At 38.7% G+C, this 24345-nt stretch overlaps 1 protein-coding gene across 10 annotated transcripts in view; it reads left to right on the forward strand.

Annotated features, from left to right (window-relative positions):
- The window catches only part of DIP2C (disco interacting protein 2 homolog C), a 585449-nt gene that overhangs the window by 426899 nt on the left and 134205 nt on the right, over positions 1 to 24345 (forward strand). For all 10 annotated transcript variants that reach the window (XM_072650057.1, XM_072650058.1, XM_072650062.1 and 7 more), the window contains 6 exons: positions 718 to 827; positions 1037 to 1139; positions 3010 to 3074; positions 6868 to 6961; positions 7165 to 7284; positions 9838 to 9952. In XM_072650057.1, the coding sequence (XP_072506158.1) occupies positions 718 to 827; positions 1037 to 1139; positions 3010 to 3074; positions 6868 to 6961; positions 7165 to 7284; positions 9838 to 9952 (607 nt within the window). The remainder of the gene's footprint in view (positions 1 to 717; positions 828 to 1036; positions 1140 to 3009; positions 3075 to 6867; positions 6962 to 7164; positions 7285 to 9837; positions 9953 to 24345) is intronic.

The following is a 24345-nucleotide window of genomic DNA, read 5'->3' on the forward strand; positions in this document are numbered from 1 at the left end:
TTACTCCCCCTTAGATGTTCTGAGTTATGGCCAAACTAACCTACTTTCTGTTCCCTGTCCTGGACATCCCATCTCCCAACTCCATGCTTTTGTCCCCCTGTGGCTGGAATGTGCTCTCTTTTTACCTTTCCCTTTCTTTTGGAATCCCTAGGTCTCCTGAAGGTTCGGCTCAAGGTTCACTTCCTTCAAGAACTTTTCTTCATTCCCTTTGTTTTTGGTGCTTCGCTCTTCCCCTAACAAAGTTACTTTGTATTTGTGTGTGTATATATGTTTGTATGTATATATTGATATTTGTAGCACACACGTATTTATAGTGATAAATTGTATGTGAATAACAGGTACCCTAATGATTAAATATGAAGCATACATATTACATGCACATATACATGCATACACATGCATGCATATGTATATACATATAGACATATGCATACATATGTATGTATATACACATACACGTTAGTATACATATACACATGTGTATATGGGACTATTTCATTTTTGCTTTCACATGCCTAGAGCCTAGGACACTACTTGGTCCATAGTAGGTACTGAGAGTTTTTTTCTAAATTGAATTTAATATGCTTAGGGTAGTTTGAAATATTCTTTGAAGAGTAACATACCAACAGAGAAATCCTTTCCAAGGTTTTAAAAAAAATTCTGTACTCATTTTCGGGTGAGTGCTAACCAAAAAGATGTTTGTCATTTATTCCCAAGGTTGGCCAAAGCTCTTATGGTTCGTCACAGAGTCTAAGCACCTTTCTAAACCTCCTCGGGATTGGTTCCCGCACATCAAGGATGCAAATAATGACACTGCTTATATTGAGGTAAGTCAGATGTGATCCATTCCCATTGGACTGGATGGATATTTGGGGTATCTAATCATGTGTGTTTATGATTGTTTTTAAGTCCCATGAACAAGGAGCACTTAGTATTGGAAATGGCTGTGAGATAAATCTAATTATTATTGTTTCCTAACACAACTCTGCCATGCATATTCTTGAATCTTTCCTTTTTGTTTTTTTTTCTATTTTAGTATAAAACATGTAAAGATGGAAGTGTGCTTGGGGTGACTGTAACAAGAATTGCACTGCTCACACATTGTCAAGCCCTCACCCAGGCGTGTGGCTACACTGAAGGTATAGACCTGCATCCAAGTACATTTCCTGCAAAGATGTGACTTCCCTGGGCCTGGGGTTATTTATGGCTTTCTACTTGACTCTTGATGTATCCCAGGAGTGATTTGCTTACTTTTGCTAGGATCAGTCTCAGATAGATTCAGATTCTTGCCAAATGCGATCTCAGGAATTCAATAGTTGTATTCCCGAATTGCCTTCCATGGGCAAATCCATTGGTTCCTGCCAGAGAATGAATGGGAAAGGTGAAAGAATGAATGCAGATAGGGAGCAGCAGTATGGTAAAGGGGAAAAAACATTGGATTGGGAATCCACTTCTGACACTTACTACTACTTGGGCAAGTCACTTGCTTTTTCTTCATCTATAAAACAAAATCAGTGAATTAGATTATTTCTTTTTTAGAAAAAAAAATTGCACTTTTATTTCTTTTCAGTTAAAAAGCCTTAATTTTCACTCCCACATTCTCCCCCCTTATCCAAAATGAAAAAAAGAAGACAAAACAAATAACACAAATACACATAGTCAAGCCAAAAAATTCTCACATTGTCCATGTGCGAAAAATTTATGTTTCCTTCATCATGTTGCATAAATCAGCACTCTGAAAGGCTTAAGAGCTCTGATCGATGCAGCGATCAACCATGACTTCAGAGCATCAGTGATGGTGCCCACTACCAAGTGTCGCCCATTTCCTTCAGGATAAATTATAACTCTTCTTTGGGGCATTTTAAAACATGCTTATAGGCTTATAGGCTCCCTTACTAGGCTGTGATATAATACTTTCCAAAGGAAGAAGAGTAGACACTCTGCACTCTTCTCTTTACATGACACGGCCTCTCCTGTCCCCGTACCTTGTATAGTCTCTCCCTTATATCAGGAATGCTGTCCCTTCTCACATCTCTGCTCCTTAGCATTCCTAGCTCCCTTGAAGGCTAAGCTCATGCACCACTTCTTCCAAAGGCCTTTTCTGATTGCTCTAGTTACCAGTGCCGCCCCCCATCACCGATATTTATTCTCTATTTACTAATCTGTAAATGCATTATAGTCCTTAGGTAGAATGTAAGGCCCTTGCAGACAATGACTGTCTCACTTTGACTGTCTCGGGACATAGGATAGTACCTGGTATATAGCAAGCACTTAAAATTTTGGGTTTTTTTGGTTGATCACTAACTGTTTTCACAAGCAGATTATTAATTGCCCTATCTCTCATCTTCTCTATGTTTTAATGATAGCTGGAAACAAAAACATCTAAGTTTCCAATCACCATTTCTACTGCCCACCCACATACAGTTTTGTACTTTGATGAAGATTGGACATGTTCGGTTCTTTTGGTTTTTCTCTGCTGTTAGTTTTTCAAACCAGGGAATAATTTCATCTACTGCTTGTATAGTACTACACAGTACTCTTCTCTTTCCCATGAATCTCTTTTGGACAAACTTTCTTCTTTTCTTCCATCATGCCTATTTTTCTTATAAATATGATTCAGTGTTTATGAATTTTGGGGAACCTGCTCTTCTGTAACATTTAATGGGGGGGGGGAAGAAAATTCCTGTTATTGTCTTCTTTAACACATCCCACCTTGCCCCCATCCTTTCCATTTTATCCTCTACATTCTTAATTCATAGCTGCACCAGTCCAAAGCCTGCTAGTATAAAACCCTTTGATTTAGCCTTTCCTGCGGAGGCAAGGGTTCTAGAAAGATAAAGGATGTTTTGTTTTTTAAGAATCTATTTGGGAGCATTAGACATTCTGTGAAAGTAAGCTGAAATAACATTACTCTGTCACTCATATTTACCTTTTGGTTTTAAGTTGCTTTTGCCTCTGTCTGTGCTGGGCTATAACAAGTAATATGTTTTTGATATTTTGGTTGAACAGCTGAAACAATTGTGAATGTATTAGATTTCAAGAAGGATGTTGGCCTCTGGCATGGGATCCTGACGGTGAGTATATGACCACCCCCTGCATGCCCCTGCTTTCCCCTGTTCTACCCCAACCTCATGTCTGTATGTATTTACAAATGTGACTCCTCAAGGTTCTTAGAATCAGGAGGATGCTGGCTTGTACTTGGGTTCATGATAACATACTTTCCTTCACATTTTTAAGAAGAGATCATTATTGCCTTTTCAAGGAAAACAAAACTTATATTGTCAGCTAGTTCATCTCCTTACCAGGCAAGAAAACCAAGCTGGTTGCACTGGCAATAGATTTTAGTCACTGACCCACATACTGAGATTACAGCTGCTGATGAGAGCCTTTCCTGTAGTCAGTTCTAGTTCAACAAATGAATGTTCTCTTCCCCCACTTCTCCGCCTCCTCCCCTTCCCCCACCCCCCGTCCGTTTTTCAAAGCAGGAAGTAATGTCATGCATTGCTTGTTTATATTCAACTTTCTTTTCCATGAATCTGTTTTGGATAAACTTTCCTTGACTCTTCCTTTATGCCATTTTAAAAGAAAAAGATTCTGTCTTTATGAGTGTTGGGGATCCAGTGTTCCATGATGATGAAGGGAGGGGAAAAGGGAGAAAAAATGCCTAGCACTTACTTACCCTATTTTCCAATAAAAATTCAGCATGAGTTGAATAGAAATGTATATCTTATTATTATGGATGTCAACTGATGAGATGACAATTCCAGAATGAAAGCATGTTGGGAGAGAAATAAGCCTGTTTGTTTGTTTAGCTGGTAGCTTTTAAAAACACGTTTAGCATAACCACCCAGAAATCACTGCATGCCTGTTTCATGTGGAAGAATTTTCACTTCCTTCTACCCACCCCCAACATTTTTAGAATTGTTCTATGAAGAGTAAAGGGTGAATAGAACCACAGGGTGAAGTTCATTGTCCAGCACATCCAATCAGAATTGATGCTGATAGTGACAGGCAGAGTAGGGATTGTACTGGACTAAAGGTTAGGAGTATGAATCCCACTTCAGATACGAACTCTGTGCATGTGTGCATGTGTGTACATGTGTGTGTGCATGTGTGCATGTGTGTGTCTATGTCTATGTGCTCACACAAACTTCTCCAAGTCTGTTTCCTCTTCTGAAAAATGGGGATAACATATGCATATCCATTTCACTCTCTGCCTCTGTAAGGCTCCAATAAGATAACGCTCGTAAAATTCCTTGCAAATCTCGAAGCACTCTGTAGTTGCCACATATTATTTTATCATATTATATCACTGTATTATGCAGGTGCCAAAACCAGCCTTAGCTTACTTCTTTATTAAAATGCTGTATTTCTCCTTTGGCTATAACATTAGCTAATAAGATTTAGTAGGATAATGAAAATAGCCCACTATTTTACGTGAATATTGCTTTCAATTCTTCATTATACTAACTGTCCCCAAAGTCTTAGGGATACCTGTACATAGGTGATTTTCTGTGGGTCCTTGGATGGGTCGTCTTTTCTGAGTTTCACTATCCCCATTTTATACATGAGGAAATTAACATACTACCAGTTTTTGATGATCCATTGGGATAATAGGTAAAAATCTTTGTAATGAGGCAGTCAGGTGGCACAGTAGGGAAAATTGTAGGTTTAGATTCAAGAAGACCTGAATTCAAATATTGCCTCAGACACTTAATTAGCTGTGACCCTGGAGAAGTCACTTAACCTCTATCAGCCTCAGTTTCCTCATCTGTAAAAATAAGGAGGCTGTACTGAATGATTTCTAAGCCCTTTCCAACTCTCTGTATCTTTGGTCCTATGATCTTATGAAATTAAAAATGCCACATAAATAAAAGAACCAGGCAATATCAGAGCTGCAAGGAACCTTACAGCTACAAGGTTGTTAATCCTCTTAATTTAACATTTGAGGAAACTGAGGCCCTGAAGGGCAGATGACTTGGCTAAGATCATATGGTTATGTTGTTTTTGTGGTCCACATTATGATTTATTTGGGTTTAATATCTTTGTGACATTTTACCTCCTTGGTTGAAATCCGTCACTGCCTCTGTCGATTATCACACTGAATGATAGCCTAGCAGGAGCTGGAAGGAAAGAAGTTTGAAATCCCTTCTGAATTACCTTTCCTCTGGCAGGGGGAAAGAGTCTTCCTTAGGCTGCTACTTTGCATCTCTTTGAAAGGGGAATTCATTCTCAGCATGGGGAACAAAAAAGGGTTCAGTTAGAAAGCTGGGAAACTGAATAGTGAAATAGGACATCTCTCCAGTTGGTTATCAGTGCCTTGCACATTGTGAGCACTATGCGTATATAAATAAATATAGATAGATAGATGTAGCTAAACATAGACATGTACACAAGTATTCATATATACATATACATATATACACACAAATATGCATATGTATGTCTATCCATATATATTTGTGTGTATTCAATATATATTATATTCCAAAATAAGCTTAAAACTACACTAAGACTTTTTGGATAGACTCTATACATGTTGTTTTTTTCCCATAATATGGTTACAACACAGCTTTATTATTTATGAATTTTCCCAATATGGCTCATGCATATTCAGATAGAAAGAAGAAAATAACATCTCATAGCAAAACACAAATTTGGGGGGAACTATATACTGCTTCATACTGTTCACATCTGTTGTCTAATTCCATTGGTGTAGGTAAAAGAGTCTGCTGTATAGTAAACAGTTAAATATTTTATTTAAAAACAAGTCTGTTCCTTTAGTCTTCATCTCTTTTTGGACTTCATATGTCATTTCATTAGTATGGAAATACTCCTTAGTGAAGCCGGGCACTAACTTTTGTGACTTACAGCCATAGTCAATTGACTTCAATTTACCATAAGGAAAATTCTCCCCCCTCACTTTCTCCCTCTCCCCCTCCCTCCTTCCGTTTCTCCCTCCCTCCCTTCTTCCTTCCCTCCCTTCTTTCCTCCCTCCTTCTTTCCTCTTTCCCCTCACACTATATGTAAGACCAAGGATTCCCTGACAAAACTGATCGGAGAACTGGATGATTAAAGTAAATCTCCCACTTCCCCTCCATTCCTTAGGGTTATATTTAATTAAAGGCATACTGCCAGAATGCTTAGGGGGTTGAGAAATAAAGCTTATTAGATAAAGGTAGAGAAGATCAGGCTTCAAGTATGTGAAAGGCTATATTATAAAAAGGATGATGACCTCCTCTACTAAAGGAGGAAAAAAAGAATGGGGCTTAAATACCATCAAGAGAAACTTGAGTTAGACCCGAGGCATAAAAGACCAGATTACTTTTTCATTCTTTTTTAGTCCCAAGAGTATCTAAAGGGATTAACAAAAAGATGTTCATAGATGGTCTCAGGGCCTCTAGAGGAATCAACAAGGTGTTTACTGTGCGGAAAGCTTGTGGCTCAAAAATCTTGAGCGTAGCAGAGTTGACGAGCACAGAATTTGGAGTCAAAGGTCCCAGGTTCACATTCTGACTCCACTGCCTGTGTTGTTGACCTCATATAAGCCCTTGTTTTGAAGATTGTTGCAGCTTTAACAGGTTGAATCAGAGAATGCCTAAATGAGATTTTCATCAGCACTCTGGGGAACCCAACTTCCTCATCTACAAATTATGGGAATTGAATTAATTGACCTCTAAGGTTCTTCCCAGCTAGTAATTGGGAACCCACAACAAGGTAAATTTCTTACCAGGTGCTTAAATTGTCCTTCCTACAAAAATTCTTCTTCTTTTATCATGCCGATATGGCAGGATCTTCTCTAGTTGTTAATATTTTGAAGACAGCATGTTTGCATTCCCATGTGAATTTGTTTTATTTTTATTCCAGAGTGTCATGAATATGATGCATGTGATCAGTATCCCATATTCCTTAATGAAAGTGAACCCCCTTTCCTGGATACAGAAGGTCTGCCAATACAAAGGTAAGGACCTGAGAGCTTCAGTTCAGTCAGAGATGTCACCAGAAGATGTCAGTTTGATTACAACAGAATTTCTGCGCAGTCAATAATTACTATTCCACAGTTAGTCATAATACCCCATCTCCTGCCTTTCCATTTTTGGAACATGTGATCTCATCCAGGGCAGCTTCCTACTTTTTCATTAATATTTGGGGTTTTTTTTCCAGCCAAAGTGGCTTGTGTCAAGTCCAGGGACATGCATTGGGCACTAGTTGCACATCGTGATCAAAGAGATATCAACCTCTCGTCTCTCCGTATGCTGATAGTTGCTGATGGAGCAAACCCCTGTAAGTAATGTGTTCAAAATCCTTCCCTCAAGAACAAAACCTACAGTAGAGAGCCTCCCATTCTGTGAGCTGTGCCACTCTCAGTGTTGTTTTGTAATTTTAGTCCTTAGCTGGTTAAGAAGCAAAACTTTCAAATACTAACCAGACAATATGATTGCAAGGTTTCTTGAGAAGCAAATTGTTTCTGAATTTTTTTTTGAACAAATCTGCAACACACTTAGTCTCCAATAACATAAGCTATAATAAACCAATTTTTTTAACTTTGAAAACAACATATAAAAATTAAAACAAAGTTTTGTATTTTTATGCAAGATACAAATGCTTTCAAGACTCTTAAATGGAATGAGTTGCAAGACATTATTAACTGTGAATTATCTCACAGGGAGGCTGAAGAGGGTAAGATAAAGATCTAAGCAATCTGCTATAAGAAATTTGAGGGAGGAAAGATCACTTTCAGTTATGGAACTAAGTAAGGAATGACTTAATGGTAAGTGAGAGTGTCTTAGTTGCACTTTGAAGGAAGGGAAGGGCTTCAGAAGATGGAGGTGGTAGAGATGAAGAGTCCATCATGAGCTCATTCTTAACAAAGAAAGCAAAGACATAGAAGAGGGCTATACAGAAATAGGGAGATGTATGGAGAATAATTCAGTTTGACTGAAAAGAAAGTATATGAATTTAAATGGTGTGAAAAAAAGACTGGAACAAGAGGACAAAAGCAGATTATGGAGAGCTCGAATGCCAAGCTTGGAAATTTATGTATTAATAGCTAAGCAATAGGAAGTTTTTCAGTATTTTTTTTTTAGTAGAGGAATGATATAATCAAAGGAATATATTAAGATTATTTGGGGAGCTGCATTAAAGTTTGATTGGAGAGTAGATAGTCTGGAGGCAGCAAGACCACTTAGAAATTATCAAGCTAGTCTAAATAATAAGATAGGCACTGGAACTAGGATGGTCATGTTGGGAATAGGAAAGAGGGCATAAATGTAAGAAATATGATATTTCTGAGGTACACATTACAGGACATGGCAATTAATTGGATTAAAGCAGGGAGAAAGAAGGAAGAGACAAAGATAACCTCATGGTTATGATTTTGGCTGATTAGGGGATGATAGTCAATAAGATCAACATTAGCAAAAAGAGAGAAATGAAAGTTTAATGGAGAAATTGAAGAGTTTTAGATATGTTATTTTGAGATATCCCTGAGATATCCAGCTGGCAGATGAAAATATAGAATTGGAACTCTGGAGAGAGATTAAAGGTAGAGATATATATCTAGAAATCATATGCCTAGAAGTAAAAATGTAAGCCATCAGAGTGACTGTAATTACCTGGGGAGATGGTATCTAGTGAGAAGATGGCTAAGGATAAAACCTTGGACACCATCTTTAAAGGGAGGGAGAGACTGATAAACCAGAAAAGAAGTCAGAGAAGGAATGGTCAGAAAAATAGGAGGAAAACCACAAGACTGCCATGTTATCCAAGTTTGGAAATGATATAAGGAAGAAGGGAAGGAACAAATATGTAAAATGCTGCTAGGAGAACAGGAGAATGAGAATGAGATCGGAGAAAAAAACAAAGTCCTTGGTTTTAGTGATGAAATCCTTAGTGACCTTGTAAGAAACTCTTTCTAGAATGGTGGACACAGAAATCACATTGCCAGGCTGAATGGCTGATGTGAAGTGGATGCTGTGAGTGCAAACTTCTGTTCTTTCCAGAAGCGGTCACTTAAGAAAAGGAGAGAGAGAACAATAGCCTAGGTCGAATTTTAGAGTCAAAGAAAGGGTTAGTAATTGTTTTGTTTGAAATATAGAGGAGAATGGAGCAACTTTTTAAACCATAGGAAAAAGAACTAATTGGTAGAAAATGAAGATTCATGAGAGAAGAGTTCTGATTGCTGGGGCAGGATCATGGAGGAGGCAGAAGAGAACGGCACTTTAGGTAAAGAGAGAGACATGAACTTCTGCAAGGAGGACCATCTTTTCCTCTCACATTAGAGGAAAGCAGGAGAAGACACTGAGAGATTTAGAGGTGTGTAGGTGGAGAGTCCAAGTTTTACATCTGGGATGGCCTCAGACGTCCCAAAGGAAAACTAAGTTAGAAGTACAAAAGGTACAATTAGATGCTTTATATGTAAATAAAACCCACATAATAAAACCTATATAAATAGACGTTTTAAGGAATATTTTCTCCATATAGTTTGGAAGAGGCATTGGTTCGGATCTGCTCCTCCCTTGTAATGTGCTTATTAAAATTGCCAGGCCAATTCCTTAACAAAAAATGAAAATATATTGAGCGATAAAAATATAATGAGGATATAGATGGAAACAGTCTGCTTTTCAATCCATGAGTCATGGTCCCTTCTATTGCTGAATTTTGAAAAGATATTATTTCTTACTGCCAAATACATAGTACAGTGTTATTGAGAGGAGGCATTTTTTCCTTATTTAATTCCTTTTGTATCTCAATCTCACCATCTTAAAATCCTATATCATGACATATTTTAATATATAAAGTGATCTGATTTTTTTCTTTAATTTTTTTCCACTCCAGGGTCTATTTCATCTTGTGATGCCTTTCTCAACGTCTTCCAAAGTAAAGGCTTACGGCAGGAGGTCATTTGTCCTTGTGCGAGCTCACCAGAGGCTCTCACTGTGGCCATCCGAAGGTATCGGGTTACATTAATAAAATAGACAGTTTGTAGAGCAGCCATGATGAAGTAGCTAACTCAGTGGAAAGCCCCCAAATCATATCAATGTTAATGCTCTGCTTGGAAAATAGAAAATGAGATTCATCATTTTCAGGACCAAGTAACGGCTGGAGACTTGTCTATGGTTACCAGGTGGGGCTGATTTTCGAGTTAGTGAAATGTATTGCTGAGTCATTGTTATCAACTATGGGAAATCTGAGAACTTGCATAATGCCAAAGCCTTACCTGTACAAAGCAAAGCAGAAAAGTAACTGTTCACAAGGAGCTGTGAATTCATTTGTGCTACATACAGCTTGCTTCTTCTTCCCTGCAACAAATTGAACATGTTATCAGAGCAGTCCTATTTGTATTTCCTACTGCTTTTCCTTCTGTTCTTTTCTGTAGGTTGTAACAGCTTTCTCTGTGTCCTTTCTCTGAAGAAACGAATGTTACTTTCATTCTATTATTGTGGTTATTATGTTAACTGTTTCCTGGTTATGTTACATTGATGTGCCTCAGTTAAAGAGCCCTTCCCAAGGTTCTCTGAATTCTTTGTATTTGAAGTTTATTATGGTACAATAATATTCTATTTCATTCTTACACCACAATTTATTCAGCCATTCCTCCATTAATGGGTGTTGATTTTTGTTCCAGTCTTTGCTACCAGAAAAAAATACTGGTGTGTGTATGTGTGTATATATGTATGTATGTGTGTGTGTGTGTGCATGTGGGTATAATACATATGAGACCTTCTTATTCTCTTTGAACTCCTTGGAGATATATGCCTAGTAGTGGTGTTACTGGATCAGAGAGTGTGCCCATGTTAGTGACATTTTAGTATAATTCTAAATTGTTTTCCAGAATTGTTGAGCTACACAACGCTATTTGTCTTCATCCATGTCTTCCAATATTTATCATTTTCATCTTCTGTCATCTTTCCCCCTCTGGTTGGTGTAAGATGAAAGCTCCACCTTTCAAAAATGTTTATTTCTCTTATTGTAATGATTTGAAGCTTTCTTTCATACAGTCATTGATAGCTTGCTCTTCTTTATGAGAAAAAAAATCTGTTCATCACTTCTGACCACTTATCTTTCTACTGGACAATAACTTTTATTCTTATAAATACTTTATTTTTTTTGTACAAAGTTATTAGAGAGTTTACTTTCCAGCATCTGCTGTCCATTAATTTGGGGGGAAGAGGGAAGGAAGTAAATAGTGAATATTTGAGGCCCAGTCAAATCCAAGCATTTTACGTAAAGTTGTTATTCTGTCTTCAAGTCTATCCTTTGGAATATTGCACTAAACGCATTTTGAAAAATGCTGATTTTTGGAGCAGCAGAGCAGCTTGATAACACATCAAAGACAGGCCTGGTCTGTGATAAGCAGATTTTCTCTCAGCATGGGCATTAAATATCCCAGGGTGCTTTTACTAAGTCTAAGCATTATTCTCAGTGTCCTTGGTCATAAGTCACCCTACCATCACTGCCTTCTTCCTAGTGGTCTAGTATGGTAACTTTTTAAGTGCTTTGGGAAGGAGGTGGCTAAGTTTTTATTATGCTCAGGATGAGAAAAAGAGAGTCCTATTGACCGTACATAAAAATAGAAACACCCCCCAAAAACCTTAAATCATCATTGTCACTTAAATAGCTTCAGTTGTCAATTGCCCCAGATGCCAAATACCCACATAACTCTTGGTTATCCATACTAATGAGGGGAAAGGAGTATGTGAAAAATTAAATCATTATTTTGGGGGGTCTTGAATGTGTCCTATAACTTGCCTTCACCAGAACAGCAATCTTCCTTCCCAGTTATGTTTTATTTAGGCTAATAAGATCATGCAACCAAGAAAAGCTGACATAAGGCAGCCCAGTTTACAGAAGAAAGAAATTAAGGGAGATGATTTGCATGACTAAAGGATTCTACTGCACAAAAGATTCACTGGAAGAGCTCTTTCCAATAACATTTCTTCTAGGAACAGAATAGTCTTTCTTAACAAGAGAGGCAGATGGCTGGAATAATTTAGACTGATGGTTAACTGGAAAGGAATACCCCAATGATGATGCAATATCTTTGATACCTCCATGTAAATCAGTGAGAAAATATCAATGTATTTACCAAAATTCAGTATATATTTAAGTTTTGAAGAAATTGGATCTCACTTTATATAGTGACTATGTCCCTAAAAATTATTACTTCGAATAACATAATAATAAGGGAGAGCTGAAGGTTAGGCAGACCAGTAGTCCTTTCTCTGGTCTTACGATGCAGTATGTGTGGTTTTATATATACATATTATTTGTAGCATTTTTATTTTCCTGTTAGGACACTGTTTATGAAACAAATGCTATGTGCCAGGCAATGTGCTAAGGCCTGGGATATAAAGCAAAAGATAAGTCCTTGCTCCCAAGAAGTTCAAAGTCTAATGTTGGAGATATCCTGAAAATAACTCTGTACAAACAATATTTATTTAGGACAAATTGGAGATAAAACAAAGAGAATGCACTAGCATTAAAGGAGAATCAGTAAGGACTCCTTATAAAAGATAGATTTTTACTTGGGACTTGCAGGAAGCCAGGAAAGCCAAGAGACAGAGATGGAGGGAGAGAATTTGAGATATGGAGGACAACCAGTGAAAATGCTCATAGCTTGCAGATGGAGTTTATCATTTGAGGAACAATGAGGAGACCAGTCTCACTGAGTCACAGAGTACATAGAGGGAAGTAAAGTAGAAGAAGACCAGAAAGACAAGGGCTTAGAAAGCCCTATTACCTTTTGTTTAGGCAAACAAAAATAATTTATTCCCTTTGAAAACAGAAGAGAAGCAATGTGGTATAATAGAAAGAGGGCCAGCCTCAGAGTCCAGAAGACCTGAGTTCAGTTCTTGTTTTCTGACATATTCTATCAGTTTCTCAGGGGTTGCTGATCTGCAGTAGTAAAGTTTCCCCACCAGTATTTCCCTATATCAATGAAGTCACGAGCTCATACTAAGTTAGGGGAGGAGGAATTGACTTCTTAGCAGCTGGCTACCAAGGGGAAACCAACCTTGGATTAATAGCTGATCAGGGTAATTTACAAAATGACTAATCGAGAGGTCACTGTAATTCATATTTCCATTGGTTATGTTCATAGAAGGAAATGAAAGTGGCTCGGAGTGTGCCAGTATAAACTTGTTTTGTTAGTCATTTTTCAGTCATGTCCACTTCTTCATGACTGCATTTGGAGTTTCTTGGCAGAGATACTGGAGTGGTTTGCCATTTTCTTCTCCAGCTCATTGTACAGGTGAAGAAACCAAGGCAAAGAGGAGTAAGTGAATTGCCCAAGGTCACACAGCTGGTAAGTGTCTGAGGCCAGAGTTGAATTCTGGAAGATGAATCTTGCCAACTCCAGGCCTGGCACTTTATTCACTGTGCCATCTAGCTGTCCCACTGATGTCAACTAGGGAGTAGAAAAAAAGGAAATCATAAAAGAAGAAAGCCAGTCCAAAAGGTGAATAATCAAGATGTCTTTCAACAAATAGTTACTGAACAACAGTTATTGATTGTATACTGTAATGGACACAGTGGGGGAGATAAGGAAAAAAACATCTTAGAGTGTCGTCTGGGAGACAAGACAGCACAAGAAATAGAAAACGTAAAAGATGGTTTATCATTAAGTTGCCAGTCATGGAGGGAATGTAGGATATGTTCTCTGCAAGCCCATAATTGAGAGCAGCCTGGGTAGTTTCAGGGTTCCTTCAATTATTGGATGCTTCTCTAGAAAGGAGGGTACAGTTGGGGATATGATTTCCTCTGTCATTGTCAAGCAATCGGTCTGAACCCACAGATCCACTGAATAAAATGGAATTAAATGTATCACAGACATGCTAACAAAGAGGAAATGAAGCAACACAAGATGAAAACAAATTCTTCTATGTAGTTAAATGCATCACCTGGCGCAGTCCTTTTGGTGAATCTGGCCCTTATTCCTTAAGTATTTCATGCTATGCCTATGCCTTCTTGTTATGTCCCATATACTGGGAATGGTACTTAAGAAGCCAGAGTAAGGCAGCCATAGCCTTTCTATCTGTCTCTCAGGTGACCAGCACGAGGCCTCTGAGCCACGTTGTAGTCAGTGGAAGGAAATAAGCAAACATCCCTGCAGAGCGTTGTCTTAATACATTGTAGATGTTAGCGTTACAGAAAGAACTGATTGAAATAGTAGGTGAAGGAATGCTAGTGCGGGGCCACCATGATCACATCTTGGCTGAACTTGCATGAGACAAGAGTTTGTTCCGGACATAACTTCCACTTTCCTTGATCGTAGTCCTGCCTTTAGAACATAATCCAAAACATCTTCCATTCATTATGTGGAATACTAACTAGGAATCTATACAAAGCTATCATGCCCGGTGCCGTGTCCCCTCCCCACCTCTTTATTATTTTGCAGAGTTTTCATGGGATTTATGGAGTTTTTCCTTCAAGTTTCTTTTCTGACAGATCTCATAAATCTTATGTGACTTGATCTTGCTTTCATCCAGTCTGGGGCATTATTAAAGAATAAAAATACCAGCTAGCATTTACATGGCAATTTACAAGGTTTGCAAAATGCTCCTCATGGCTCATTGGATCCAGGGGAAGATAATGGAATAACACTGAACTGAGAGCTGGGAGACCTGGGTACTAGGAGAAGGTGTGCAACTGGGCAAATCAGTCCAACTATGCAGGAAGAGAACCAGGAGAAAGCATTGTCACAGAAACTGAGAGGGTATCCACAAGAAGGTAGTGGCAGTTGTTACAGAAAGACTATGAAAGATAAAGATTTCTTTTAGAAAAGGGATTAAATTTAACAATTAGGACAGGGGTGACCTGGGAGATGGTAGTTTTTAGTAGAGTGGTGGGAATGGAATCCAATAGATTATAGAGGGTTCAAAGAGTGAGTCTTGAAGAAATTGGGGCAGCAAGTGCAAACCACTCTTTCTGGAAGTTCGTCAGTGAAAGGAATGAGGATGTGAGCTTGAAGATTCAGGTGCTAGCGTCAAGTGAACACTGGGCTATTTTTTTAAAAAAAAAATTAGTTTTTTTTTTCTTTAGAATAGAGGAGGCTCACTGAGATTGACCTAAAAGAAACAGCCATTAGAAAGGGAGAGAATGAAAATAAGAGAGTAAATGATCACTTAGATAATTGCAATTCATCCAATCAACATGATTTAATTTGATTTGACTTAGCAAGCATTCATGAAGCACCTACTATGTGCCAGATTCTGTGCTAGCTTCTGAAAAGACAGAAATCAGCCCTTGCCCTCAAGAAGCTCATGTTTTCCTGAGAAAGGCACATTAACAAGTAAGTCAGTACAAAATATAAACAAATATTAAGAATTTGTTTTCTGGGAGGGAGTGCTAATAGCTGGGGGAGCCAGAGGGGTGGAGTGTAGGAGGTGGCCCTTGAGAAGAAAATTCTAAGAGGCAGAGGTGGGACATTAGCGGGCAGCTCTGCTCCCCCTCCAAGTCTTGGGGGCTCTGATCTGCTAATCCTCTAACACCTCAGTGAGATTTTTTTCTTCTTTTTCTTCTCTTTTTTTTCCCTTTGGTGAAAAGGCTGACCTATGCCCTCCCTTTTTAAGTTTTAACAACCAAAAGCAACAGGTTAATGCTTTAGAGTTTCAACCTACCTGAACAAGCCACAGTAAGGGAATGGAGATTCACCTGTTTCACCTGGGGCGGAATCATACGCATGAAATAGGTGGCCCCTGGTTGTGAGTTTGTATCTGAAACCTAGTGTCATAGATTCAATTAACTGGATTTGCCTCTGGTCATAGACAATGCAATCCATCGGAAAATATGGCCAGCTCACTAAGAAAAACAATGCTAAGTGTCCTCAGGCCACTGACATGATATGAGTGTCATTTTTGCTTTGGCCTCCCTTTGCTAAAACTGAAAACCTTTAAAATGTTTTCACTTCTCTTCAGCTGAACTTGAAGCTTCTAGGTTGGCTACTTTAGAATGAAAAATGGAATGTGCTCCTTGCCTTATTGCAAGCTGTCATTTAAGAGTTGATGATGATGGCAGGGGATAGCATGGGGCTCTCCCAAGTATAGTCCAGAAACTTTGGGAAGCCCCTGGGAGATCCTGTGGTCCTCAGGACCATACCAGTGATGTAAGGAGAATGGTCCTTCCATTATGCTCTTGGATTTTAAAAAGAAGTGGGGGCGGGGCAGAGTGGGCAGCAAGAAGCATTGAACTACATTGTAATTTGTAACCATTTTGTGTCGCATCCCTGCTTACCTTTTTATAAAGTTAATTTGTACTGCTGTCCTTTATTTTCACATCTCCTTCATTTCCCAGTATATCCTCTTTTCCCCTTTCAGAAAGAGCCACCCTTTACAATAAAGAATAAATAAGGAATAAACAGAAACAGCAATGCTCAACATTCCATCCCCATAACCCTCTAGCTCTGCAAAGAGGGTAGAGAGATGCTGCTCTTCTTGGGGGGAAAGGTTTGGCATTGCTATTTTAGGGTTCATAGTATCAGCTGGTTTTTGCTGTTGTTTCATCCATTTACATGTTCTTTCTAATGTTCTGCAAACATCAATGTATCACAAAATATTTAAGGATTTCTCTCCTCTTGAACTTTTAGGTGGCTTCTGGTTTTTTTGCAGTTGTGTCAAATGTAGCTATGAAAGTCTTGGAACAGAAGTGTGTGTGTGTGTGTGTGTGTGTGTGTGTGTGTGTGTGTGTGTGTGTGTGTGTGTGTGATGGCAGTGTATATGAAAACAAGCCACACCTACTACCAAACAACATCAATCCCAGGTGCAGCCTGAATGCCAAGTTTTCCACCTACCATTTGGGGTTTAAAATTCTCTGTGGCTTAACTTTCCAACTGAACTCATGGAGCACTAAATTCCTTTTCGCACGCTTTTCAAAGAGAGAGAAAATTGAAATGGAGTAAATGGAACCAAAGAAGGGGAAACTGACCCTTGGTTTTAAAACCAGATAGACATTGCTCCTTGTTATGGTCTCAGATAGTTTAGGCTGAATGATTTCATCAGTTTGAGTACTATAATCTTAGGGAAACACATGGCCAGCTGTCTCTCCGTGTAGTCTGGACATGGAGTTTATAAATGGAAGCAAAAATAAAATATTAAAGTATAGTAAGATCTGGACATCTTCTTAGTATTAGCCCGGGAATAAGATGGCTAGCAAGTACCTCAGAACATGCACAAGTACCACAAAACATGGACATTTAGAAATGTTATAAAAAATAAACGATGTTGCCGTGTAGTCTGCATAAGTAACCAACTCTTTGTTTTTAGAAAAGATTTGGAATCATTCATTATTATTATTATATTATCACTGGACACTACGGACTGGCCCCATTGGATGACCAGTGGTAAATATTTATTAAATGCATATACAGTTCTGAGGCGCTGAAGTAACTGGTGTGGTCCATTTAGAGATTGTTGAACATACTCAGAGCAAGATACATAGTTTCATGGGGAAAAAAACTTGGCCAAGTAGCATTTTTTTCTTTTTAAAAATTAGTATCATTTGTTTTTCTATCATTTTCATTTCCCAGTATGTCCACCCTCCTCAACTTGCTTATAACAAAATATTTTTTTTAAATTGAAGAGAAAAGAAAGTAGTTCGAGAAATCTAAACAACACATCAAAGGAATCCAACAATATGTAGGGTTCCACATCCATAGTTTTTGCTCTTGTTTTTCAATCATTTTTCATACTTGTACGATTCTTTGGGACCCCATTTTGGGTTTTCTTGGTAAAGATACTGGAGTGGTTTGCCATTTCCTTCTCTTACTTATGTTACACATGAGGAAACTAGGGCAAACAGGGTTACAATTACTTGCCCAGGGTCACAGAGATAGTGAGTGTCTCAGGCTGGATTTGAACTCAGCAAGATGAATCTTTCTGATGCCTACCCTGGCGTTCCATCCACTGAGCCATCTAATAACCACAGTAACACACAATAAAGAAGGTAGAGAGGGATGATCTTCAGGACCAAAGTTGGTCATTGTGATGACAAAGCATTCCATTTTGTTTATTTTGCCATTTTTCTTTCCTCTTACATTCTCATAGTCATTGTATATGTTGTTTTTCTGGTTTTCTTTGCGTCAGTTCATATAAATTATCCCCTGCTTCTCTTCTGCATGGCCCTGTTGATTCATTATGTTATGTCTGCAGCATGGCTGGTGTTTCTGGGGCCATGCAATGCTGAAGATGCTTTTATCAACTTGTTCATTAAGTCGGTCAGTCATCCACTATCTATTAACTTGGCCATGAAGTCAATCAATTTATATTAACTTGGCCAGTCAATCATTCAGGTTTTATTAAATACCTCCCATGTGCTAGGCACCAAAGATACAAAGACAAAAATAAAGCTGTCCTTTCTCTCAATTAGCTTATATTCTATGGAGAAAACAATATGTACATAGAATTATGTGCACAATAAATATGAGGTAATTCTGAGATAGGAGCAATAGCAGCTCTCCTAACATATTTCTGCCTATTCCAGTACATAATATCACACTGTTGTGATGACTTGTCACCATATGTTGTCATGCTATTAGGGTACTAGTGTCTGATTTCTGGGTATATCTGTTCTTTGCTGTTTCCCCAGTGAGACTAATATCATTCCCTTGCTTTACTAGGAGCTCCCTTACCCCCAGGAAAGACAGACATCTCCTTTTCTTTATTGTTACTACTACAGCTTAGTCACCATCATAGTACTAGTAGTAATAGTAGTAGTAGTAGTAGCAGTAGCAGTAGCAGTAGTAGTAGTGGTAATAGCATTTCTGTAACACTTTAAGTCTGCAAAGTATTTTGCAAATATTATCTTTTCCTTACAACAGTCTTGGGAGGTGAGTGGTGTTATTATCCATGTTGTATAGAAAACTGAGGCAGACAGAGGTTCAGTGATTTGCCCAGGGTGACACAAGTAGTAAAGCATCTGAATTCAGATTTAAATTCTGGTCTCCTTGACTCCAGGGAGTGCTCTATCCATATGTAACCTAGATATCTAGATTTTAATACAGAAAGTCTGTGTCCTGAGAAGCTGTACTCACCCATACCTTCCAGGAGGATGTGTGATTTGACTCAGACTGAAGTAATTGCTGCCATTTCAGTAGGGACAAGAATAGGGTCCCTGACTTCTCTAGATCTCTAATTATAAGTTTCCCTGCTTAATGCAAAGCTGCATTAAGTCCTCTGTTTCAGAGGAGTCGTGGAGAGTGACCAGAGCTTTGACACATGCTGAGACTTTCAAGACAGTGGTCCCCTCCTTTGAAATTACAGCTTGCAGAATGAGACAGCAGCATCAGTGGCTGCATATTCTCTCCATCTTTGGCAATCAAATATAATACCATAGACTTCAAGCCCCCAACATCATTATTGTCTATAAAAGGAAAAGCAAAACCAAGTTCGATTTGGTGACTTGCCAGAGAAGCTATTTACTGGAATGATCCTAGTCAGCCCTTACTGTGTTGCGTATTTCATCTTATTGTTAATTGGGCATCTCCTAAGTCATTGGATGGATACAAAACCCAAGGAGCCACAGTGCGGATGATTTTTGGAATTTCCCACACGCAGAATAACTTCAGACAGCAGCATACAAAACATGCTTGTGACCTCACTGGATCATCATTTAGTGACCTCAAGTCAAACCACTGTCTTTTACAGGTGATGAGACTGAGGCACAAGGAGTTTAAGTGCCCAGGGTCTATCTACTGTGCCTTGCTGCCCTGCTGAATTATTGAAATCTACCTAAACCAAACCTTTTGTCTGTCCTATATATCTATATTTTTAATCTGTCTTTGCGTGTGCTAGTATTCCTACTAATGTGTATCTAAGAGGAAATGTAGCCTAGTGGATAGACAACTGATCTTGGAGTGAGGAAGACTTAGGTTCATTCAGTACTTCTGGCAATAATGTTTGTGTGACCCTGGGCAAGTCAATTCTCAGTGTCCCTTCACTGCTCTGTAAGATGATAGGTTGCAAAACAGTGGCAAGTCTACCTGAGTCAAGGGAATCTTCTTATTCCAAGTTTCTGAAATCACAGATCTACATAAATATACCCATATGTACATATGTCTATATGTTACATATACATAGTATAGATTATGCATAATACATATATATACAGTATATAGGTATATAGCATATATTGTATATGTCTGTAGTACATACATATACATGTAGATATACACAAACTCATACATACACATATATTTATATACATACATGTGTATATATACATACATATGTATGTATGTGTGTATGTGTATGCACTCACACACACACATAGCAGAGATGTGATTTTATTCCGTTGGAGGTTAATGATTCCCTACACAAAGGCATATTTTATCTCCTCCATGACCTAATAAATTATCTTTGAGATTTATCATGGTTGAAAAATTATCCCATGGTCAATCTGATGATAAGCCTCCTGGAATTTAGATTTCTTGGTCCTTGAAGAGTAAGCATAATCCCCCTCCCTGGATCTGTGTTTGAAACCTTTCCACTTTGGTAAAGCTAAGAGAATACACCTTCTTCAAACAGAGTCTTGGAAATTCCAAAGCCACTTTTATCCAAGAATGAGGCACTGGATTAGAACTTGAGGAATCTCCATAGTATGTGAGTATGTAATTATCTGTTTTTCACTTCTAAAATTTTACTTTCCACAATAAATTCCCCTTAGGATGCAAAATTAATTTGCTTTAATTCATAATCATAGCAAATACAAAATTGCTTTATTAAAATACATAAAGCAGCAGCAATAATAAGAACACCAATAATTAGCATTTATTTAGCGCTTTACAATACAATACAACATATAGATTAGGCATCTGGTGAGTACTGTGAGACAGCTGCCTAGGCTGAGTCAGGATCTTTTCTGAGAAGCATTACCCATCTCCGTTGGCGTTATGCATTGTCTGTGTCCTTGGGCCAGTGTTATTATCTTCTTGATTTCACAAATATAAGCTGAAAAGTATCCTTAAGGAATAAAAATCTCCATGCTTAAAATATTTCAATTGAGGCAATTTGTAAGAATTAATATACAATGAATGCCTACATGCAAAAAAATGTCAGTTTTTTAAATGATAATTCACATTTATATGGTGTTTCATGTTTTGCAAAGTGTTCCACGTGTATTATTTCATTTGATACTTATGATAACTCTTTGTTGAAAGTAATATTATTATCCCCACTCTATAGAAGAGCAAACTGAGGCTGAGAGTAGTAAGCAACCTAAGCCAGGATCACACAGCTCTCTAGGAGAATTGGAGAGGGGATTCAAACTCAGACCTTCCTGACTCTAACTTTATACCACACTACCACATTTAAAATTTGCAAGATGTTATAGGTAGACAATAAACCAGAAAAAAGGCACATCATTTATTCATTTATCCTAGATAATCTGAAAGGCATACTGGACACAAAATTATGGCACCCACCAAAATTGATACATACATTTATTGTTCAGTTGTTTTAGTTGTGTCCAACTCTTTATGACCCCATATGAGGTATTACTGGCAAAGATACTAGAGTGGTTTGGCATTTCCTTCTCTAGATTATTTTACAGATGAGGAAACTGAGGCACACAGGGTTAGATGATTTGCCCAGGGTCATAGAGCTAGTAAATGTCTGAGGTCAATTTGAACTCAGGAAGATGAGTCTCCCTGACTCTAGACCTAGGATTCAATCCACTGTGCATAGAGGGTGGATAGCGGAAGGAAAAAATTGGAGGCGGGGGAGACCAATTAGCGGGCAGTTGCAATATTCTAGGAAGAAATTGATGAGGGCACAGACCAGAGTGGTAGCTCTGAGTGAAGATAAAGAGTCAGATGTGAGAGTTGATATGAAGATAGAATCCACAAGACATGGGAGAGATGTAGTGAGGGGAGAGCCAAAGAAGGCTCTGAGATTGTGAAGCTGGGTAACAAGAAGGAAGGTAATTCCCCTTTGCACAAACAGAAAAGTTACAAAGATCTTTGGGGACAAAGATGATGAGTTCTGTTTTGAACATTTTGAGTGTAAGATGTTTGTTTATAGGACATCTCTGTGGAGATGTTTGCTGGGCAGTTGGTAATGTGGTCCGAGGTGTAGTTAGGGGTCTCATCTGATGAGAACAGAATATTTCAGTCTGGGGGTCATCTGCCTAGAGATGTTAGTTGAACCCATAGAAACTGATGAGCTCACTAAAAGAAAGAATATAGAAAGAGGACCCAAGACAGAACTCTACCTATGAAAAGCAGGAGGGACATGGGAGAACAATCCAGCAAAAGAAACTGGGAAGTGGACAAACAAGGAGAAAACAACATCGTGAAGATCCGGGAGCCAATATACTATGGAGAGAGGTCAGGAAGGATAAGGACTGAGATTTTTTTTTAATAAATCAGATTTAGCAATAAAAAGATCATTGGTGACCTTGGAGAGTCATTTCTGTTTGGCATTTAAAGTGTTTCACAACGTGGCCCCTTTCTGAGCTTTCCAGTCTTTTTACACTTCACTGTGTTCTATGATCCAGCCATAGTGGCCTGCCTGGTGCTGCTGGCAAACAGTTCATTTCCCATATCCTTACATTTACTTTGACTCTTCTTCCTAGCATTTGTTCTCTCTTTCCTCACCTCTACTTCTTAGTTCATTCGTCCCCTTCTGCTGGTCTTTCCCAGTCCTTCCCAGATGCTAGAGCTTTCTGCTCTCAAGTCACCTTCTTGAATGCATCCTGTGTGTGTATGTACAGTGTTCTCCATTAAAATATAAGTTCCTTGAGATCTGTAACTTTTTTATCTTTCATTGGATGCCCAGCACTTAGCATAATGTATATGCTTACTGAATGCTCATTGACTGATTAATTGAGATTGAAGTCTGATTACAAATGGTGGAGAAGAGAGAGGGAATGAGAGGCTGAAGAAAATGAGCACAGATGGGCTTTTCTAGACTTTTGATTGTGAAAGGGAGGAGATATGGGAATGTGAGTGTATATAATTAAGGAGATGATAGGGTTAAGTGAAGGGGGGTTTTGTTTTGTTTTGTTATAGGGTAGAGGAACACTGGGCTTGTTTATAGGTAGGATCGGAGTAAAGTTTGTGGATGAGGAGAGATTGAAGATTAAAAAGAAAGTGGTGATCAAAGTTGTGAGCTCCTGGAGGAGATGGGAATCAAGAGCACAAATCAAGGGGTCAGCTCTGGCAAGGAGAAAGGCTACCCTTCCTTAGAGACTGAAACAAAAGAGGAGAGCCGAGGGAAAGTGGTACCTAGGGGAGTGCTCAATAGCCACGAGAGAGAACTTTGCAGTTGTCGAGCCCCAGAGCTGAATAGAAGCTATGATGGCACAGTGATGAATCTGATTTCCACAAATCCCGCGTGGAAATGAATCTCATTACCGCTATGCTTTCTACTTTCCTTCCAAGTTGAGAGTAGAAGTAGAGAGAATCATCTCTGTGGGACCCTGTTTAGGAAGGATTGGATCAGCAAACCTCTTCTAATGGCGGGAGACCCCTTGGCTCGAGGCAGTGAATCCACATGTCAGTTTGGATGATGATTCTAACGACTGGAGCAGCAGGACTTTGACAGTATATGTAGCAGTGCTTGCTGTTATTCAGGCTTGGCATCAAGGAAACAACCATTTGTGTGGTCAGTTTGGAAGGAGCCTAGTTTTCGGAACCCTTCCATTATTGTTAATCAAAACAGAGAGCAAAACTTTTAATACCAAATGACACTCATGACAGCAGAATTGGCATCTCAGGGGTAGGTTCATGGTGGAAGAAGCTGAAGATTTTCCCAACTCAGCTGACCCACGTGGCAGAGGATGAAATTTGTGGGTTGGGTGGAAGAGTCATTTCCACCCCAAAGGGACCGAAAATGGAACATTAGAATTGTTTTAAGGACATCCTGGGCGGGTGTGTGTGTGTGTGTGAATCTCTTTTTTAAATAAATGTCTCACATTTATCTTTAACATTTAGTTTTTAAAATGTTGAGTTCTGAATTCCCTCCCTCACTCCCGCCCCTCCTCCACCCATTGAGAAGGCAGGACATGTCATATCAATTTGTATGAGGGATTTCTAATCAGACTTCCTAAGAGCAGGAGTATGTATGTGTGTACCTGCTCTTATACCCCTTCTGACACCCTCTTTGCCTAGTACTCTATTGTATTCTTTGTAAACAGCTTCTTAAAGGGTATAGAACAGACAGGCTAGTTAATGGCTGAAGTGCTGGACTTGGAGTTTAGGCAAGTCTGGATCCAAGATATGATTCTTAACACGTACTTGAAGTATGACCATAAGCTGGCCTAGTTGACCTTTAAAATCCTGCTGAGCTTTAAGTCTGTGATCCTAGGACACCATTTTACTTCTCTGATAAATATTGGCAAGAGGTAAAAAAT

Source organism: Notamacropus eugenii, chromosome 3 (genome assembly GCF_028372415.1).
Source record: "Notamacropus eugenii isolate mMacEug1 chromosome 3, mMacEug1.pri_v2, whole genome shotgun sequence".
NCBI lineage: Eukaryota > Metazoa > Chordata > Mammalia > Diprotodontia > Macropodidae > Notamacropus > Notamacropus eugenii.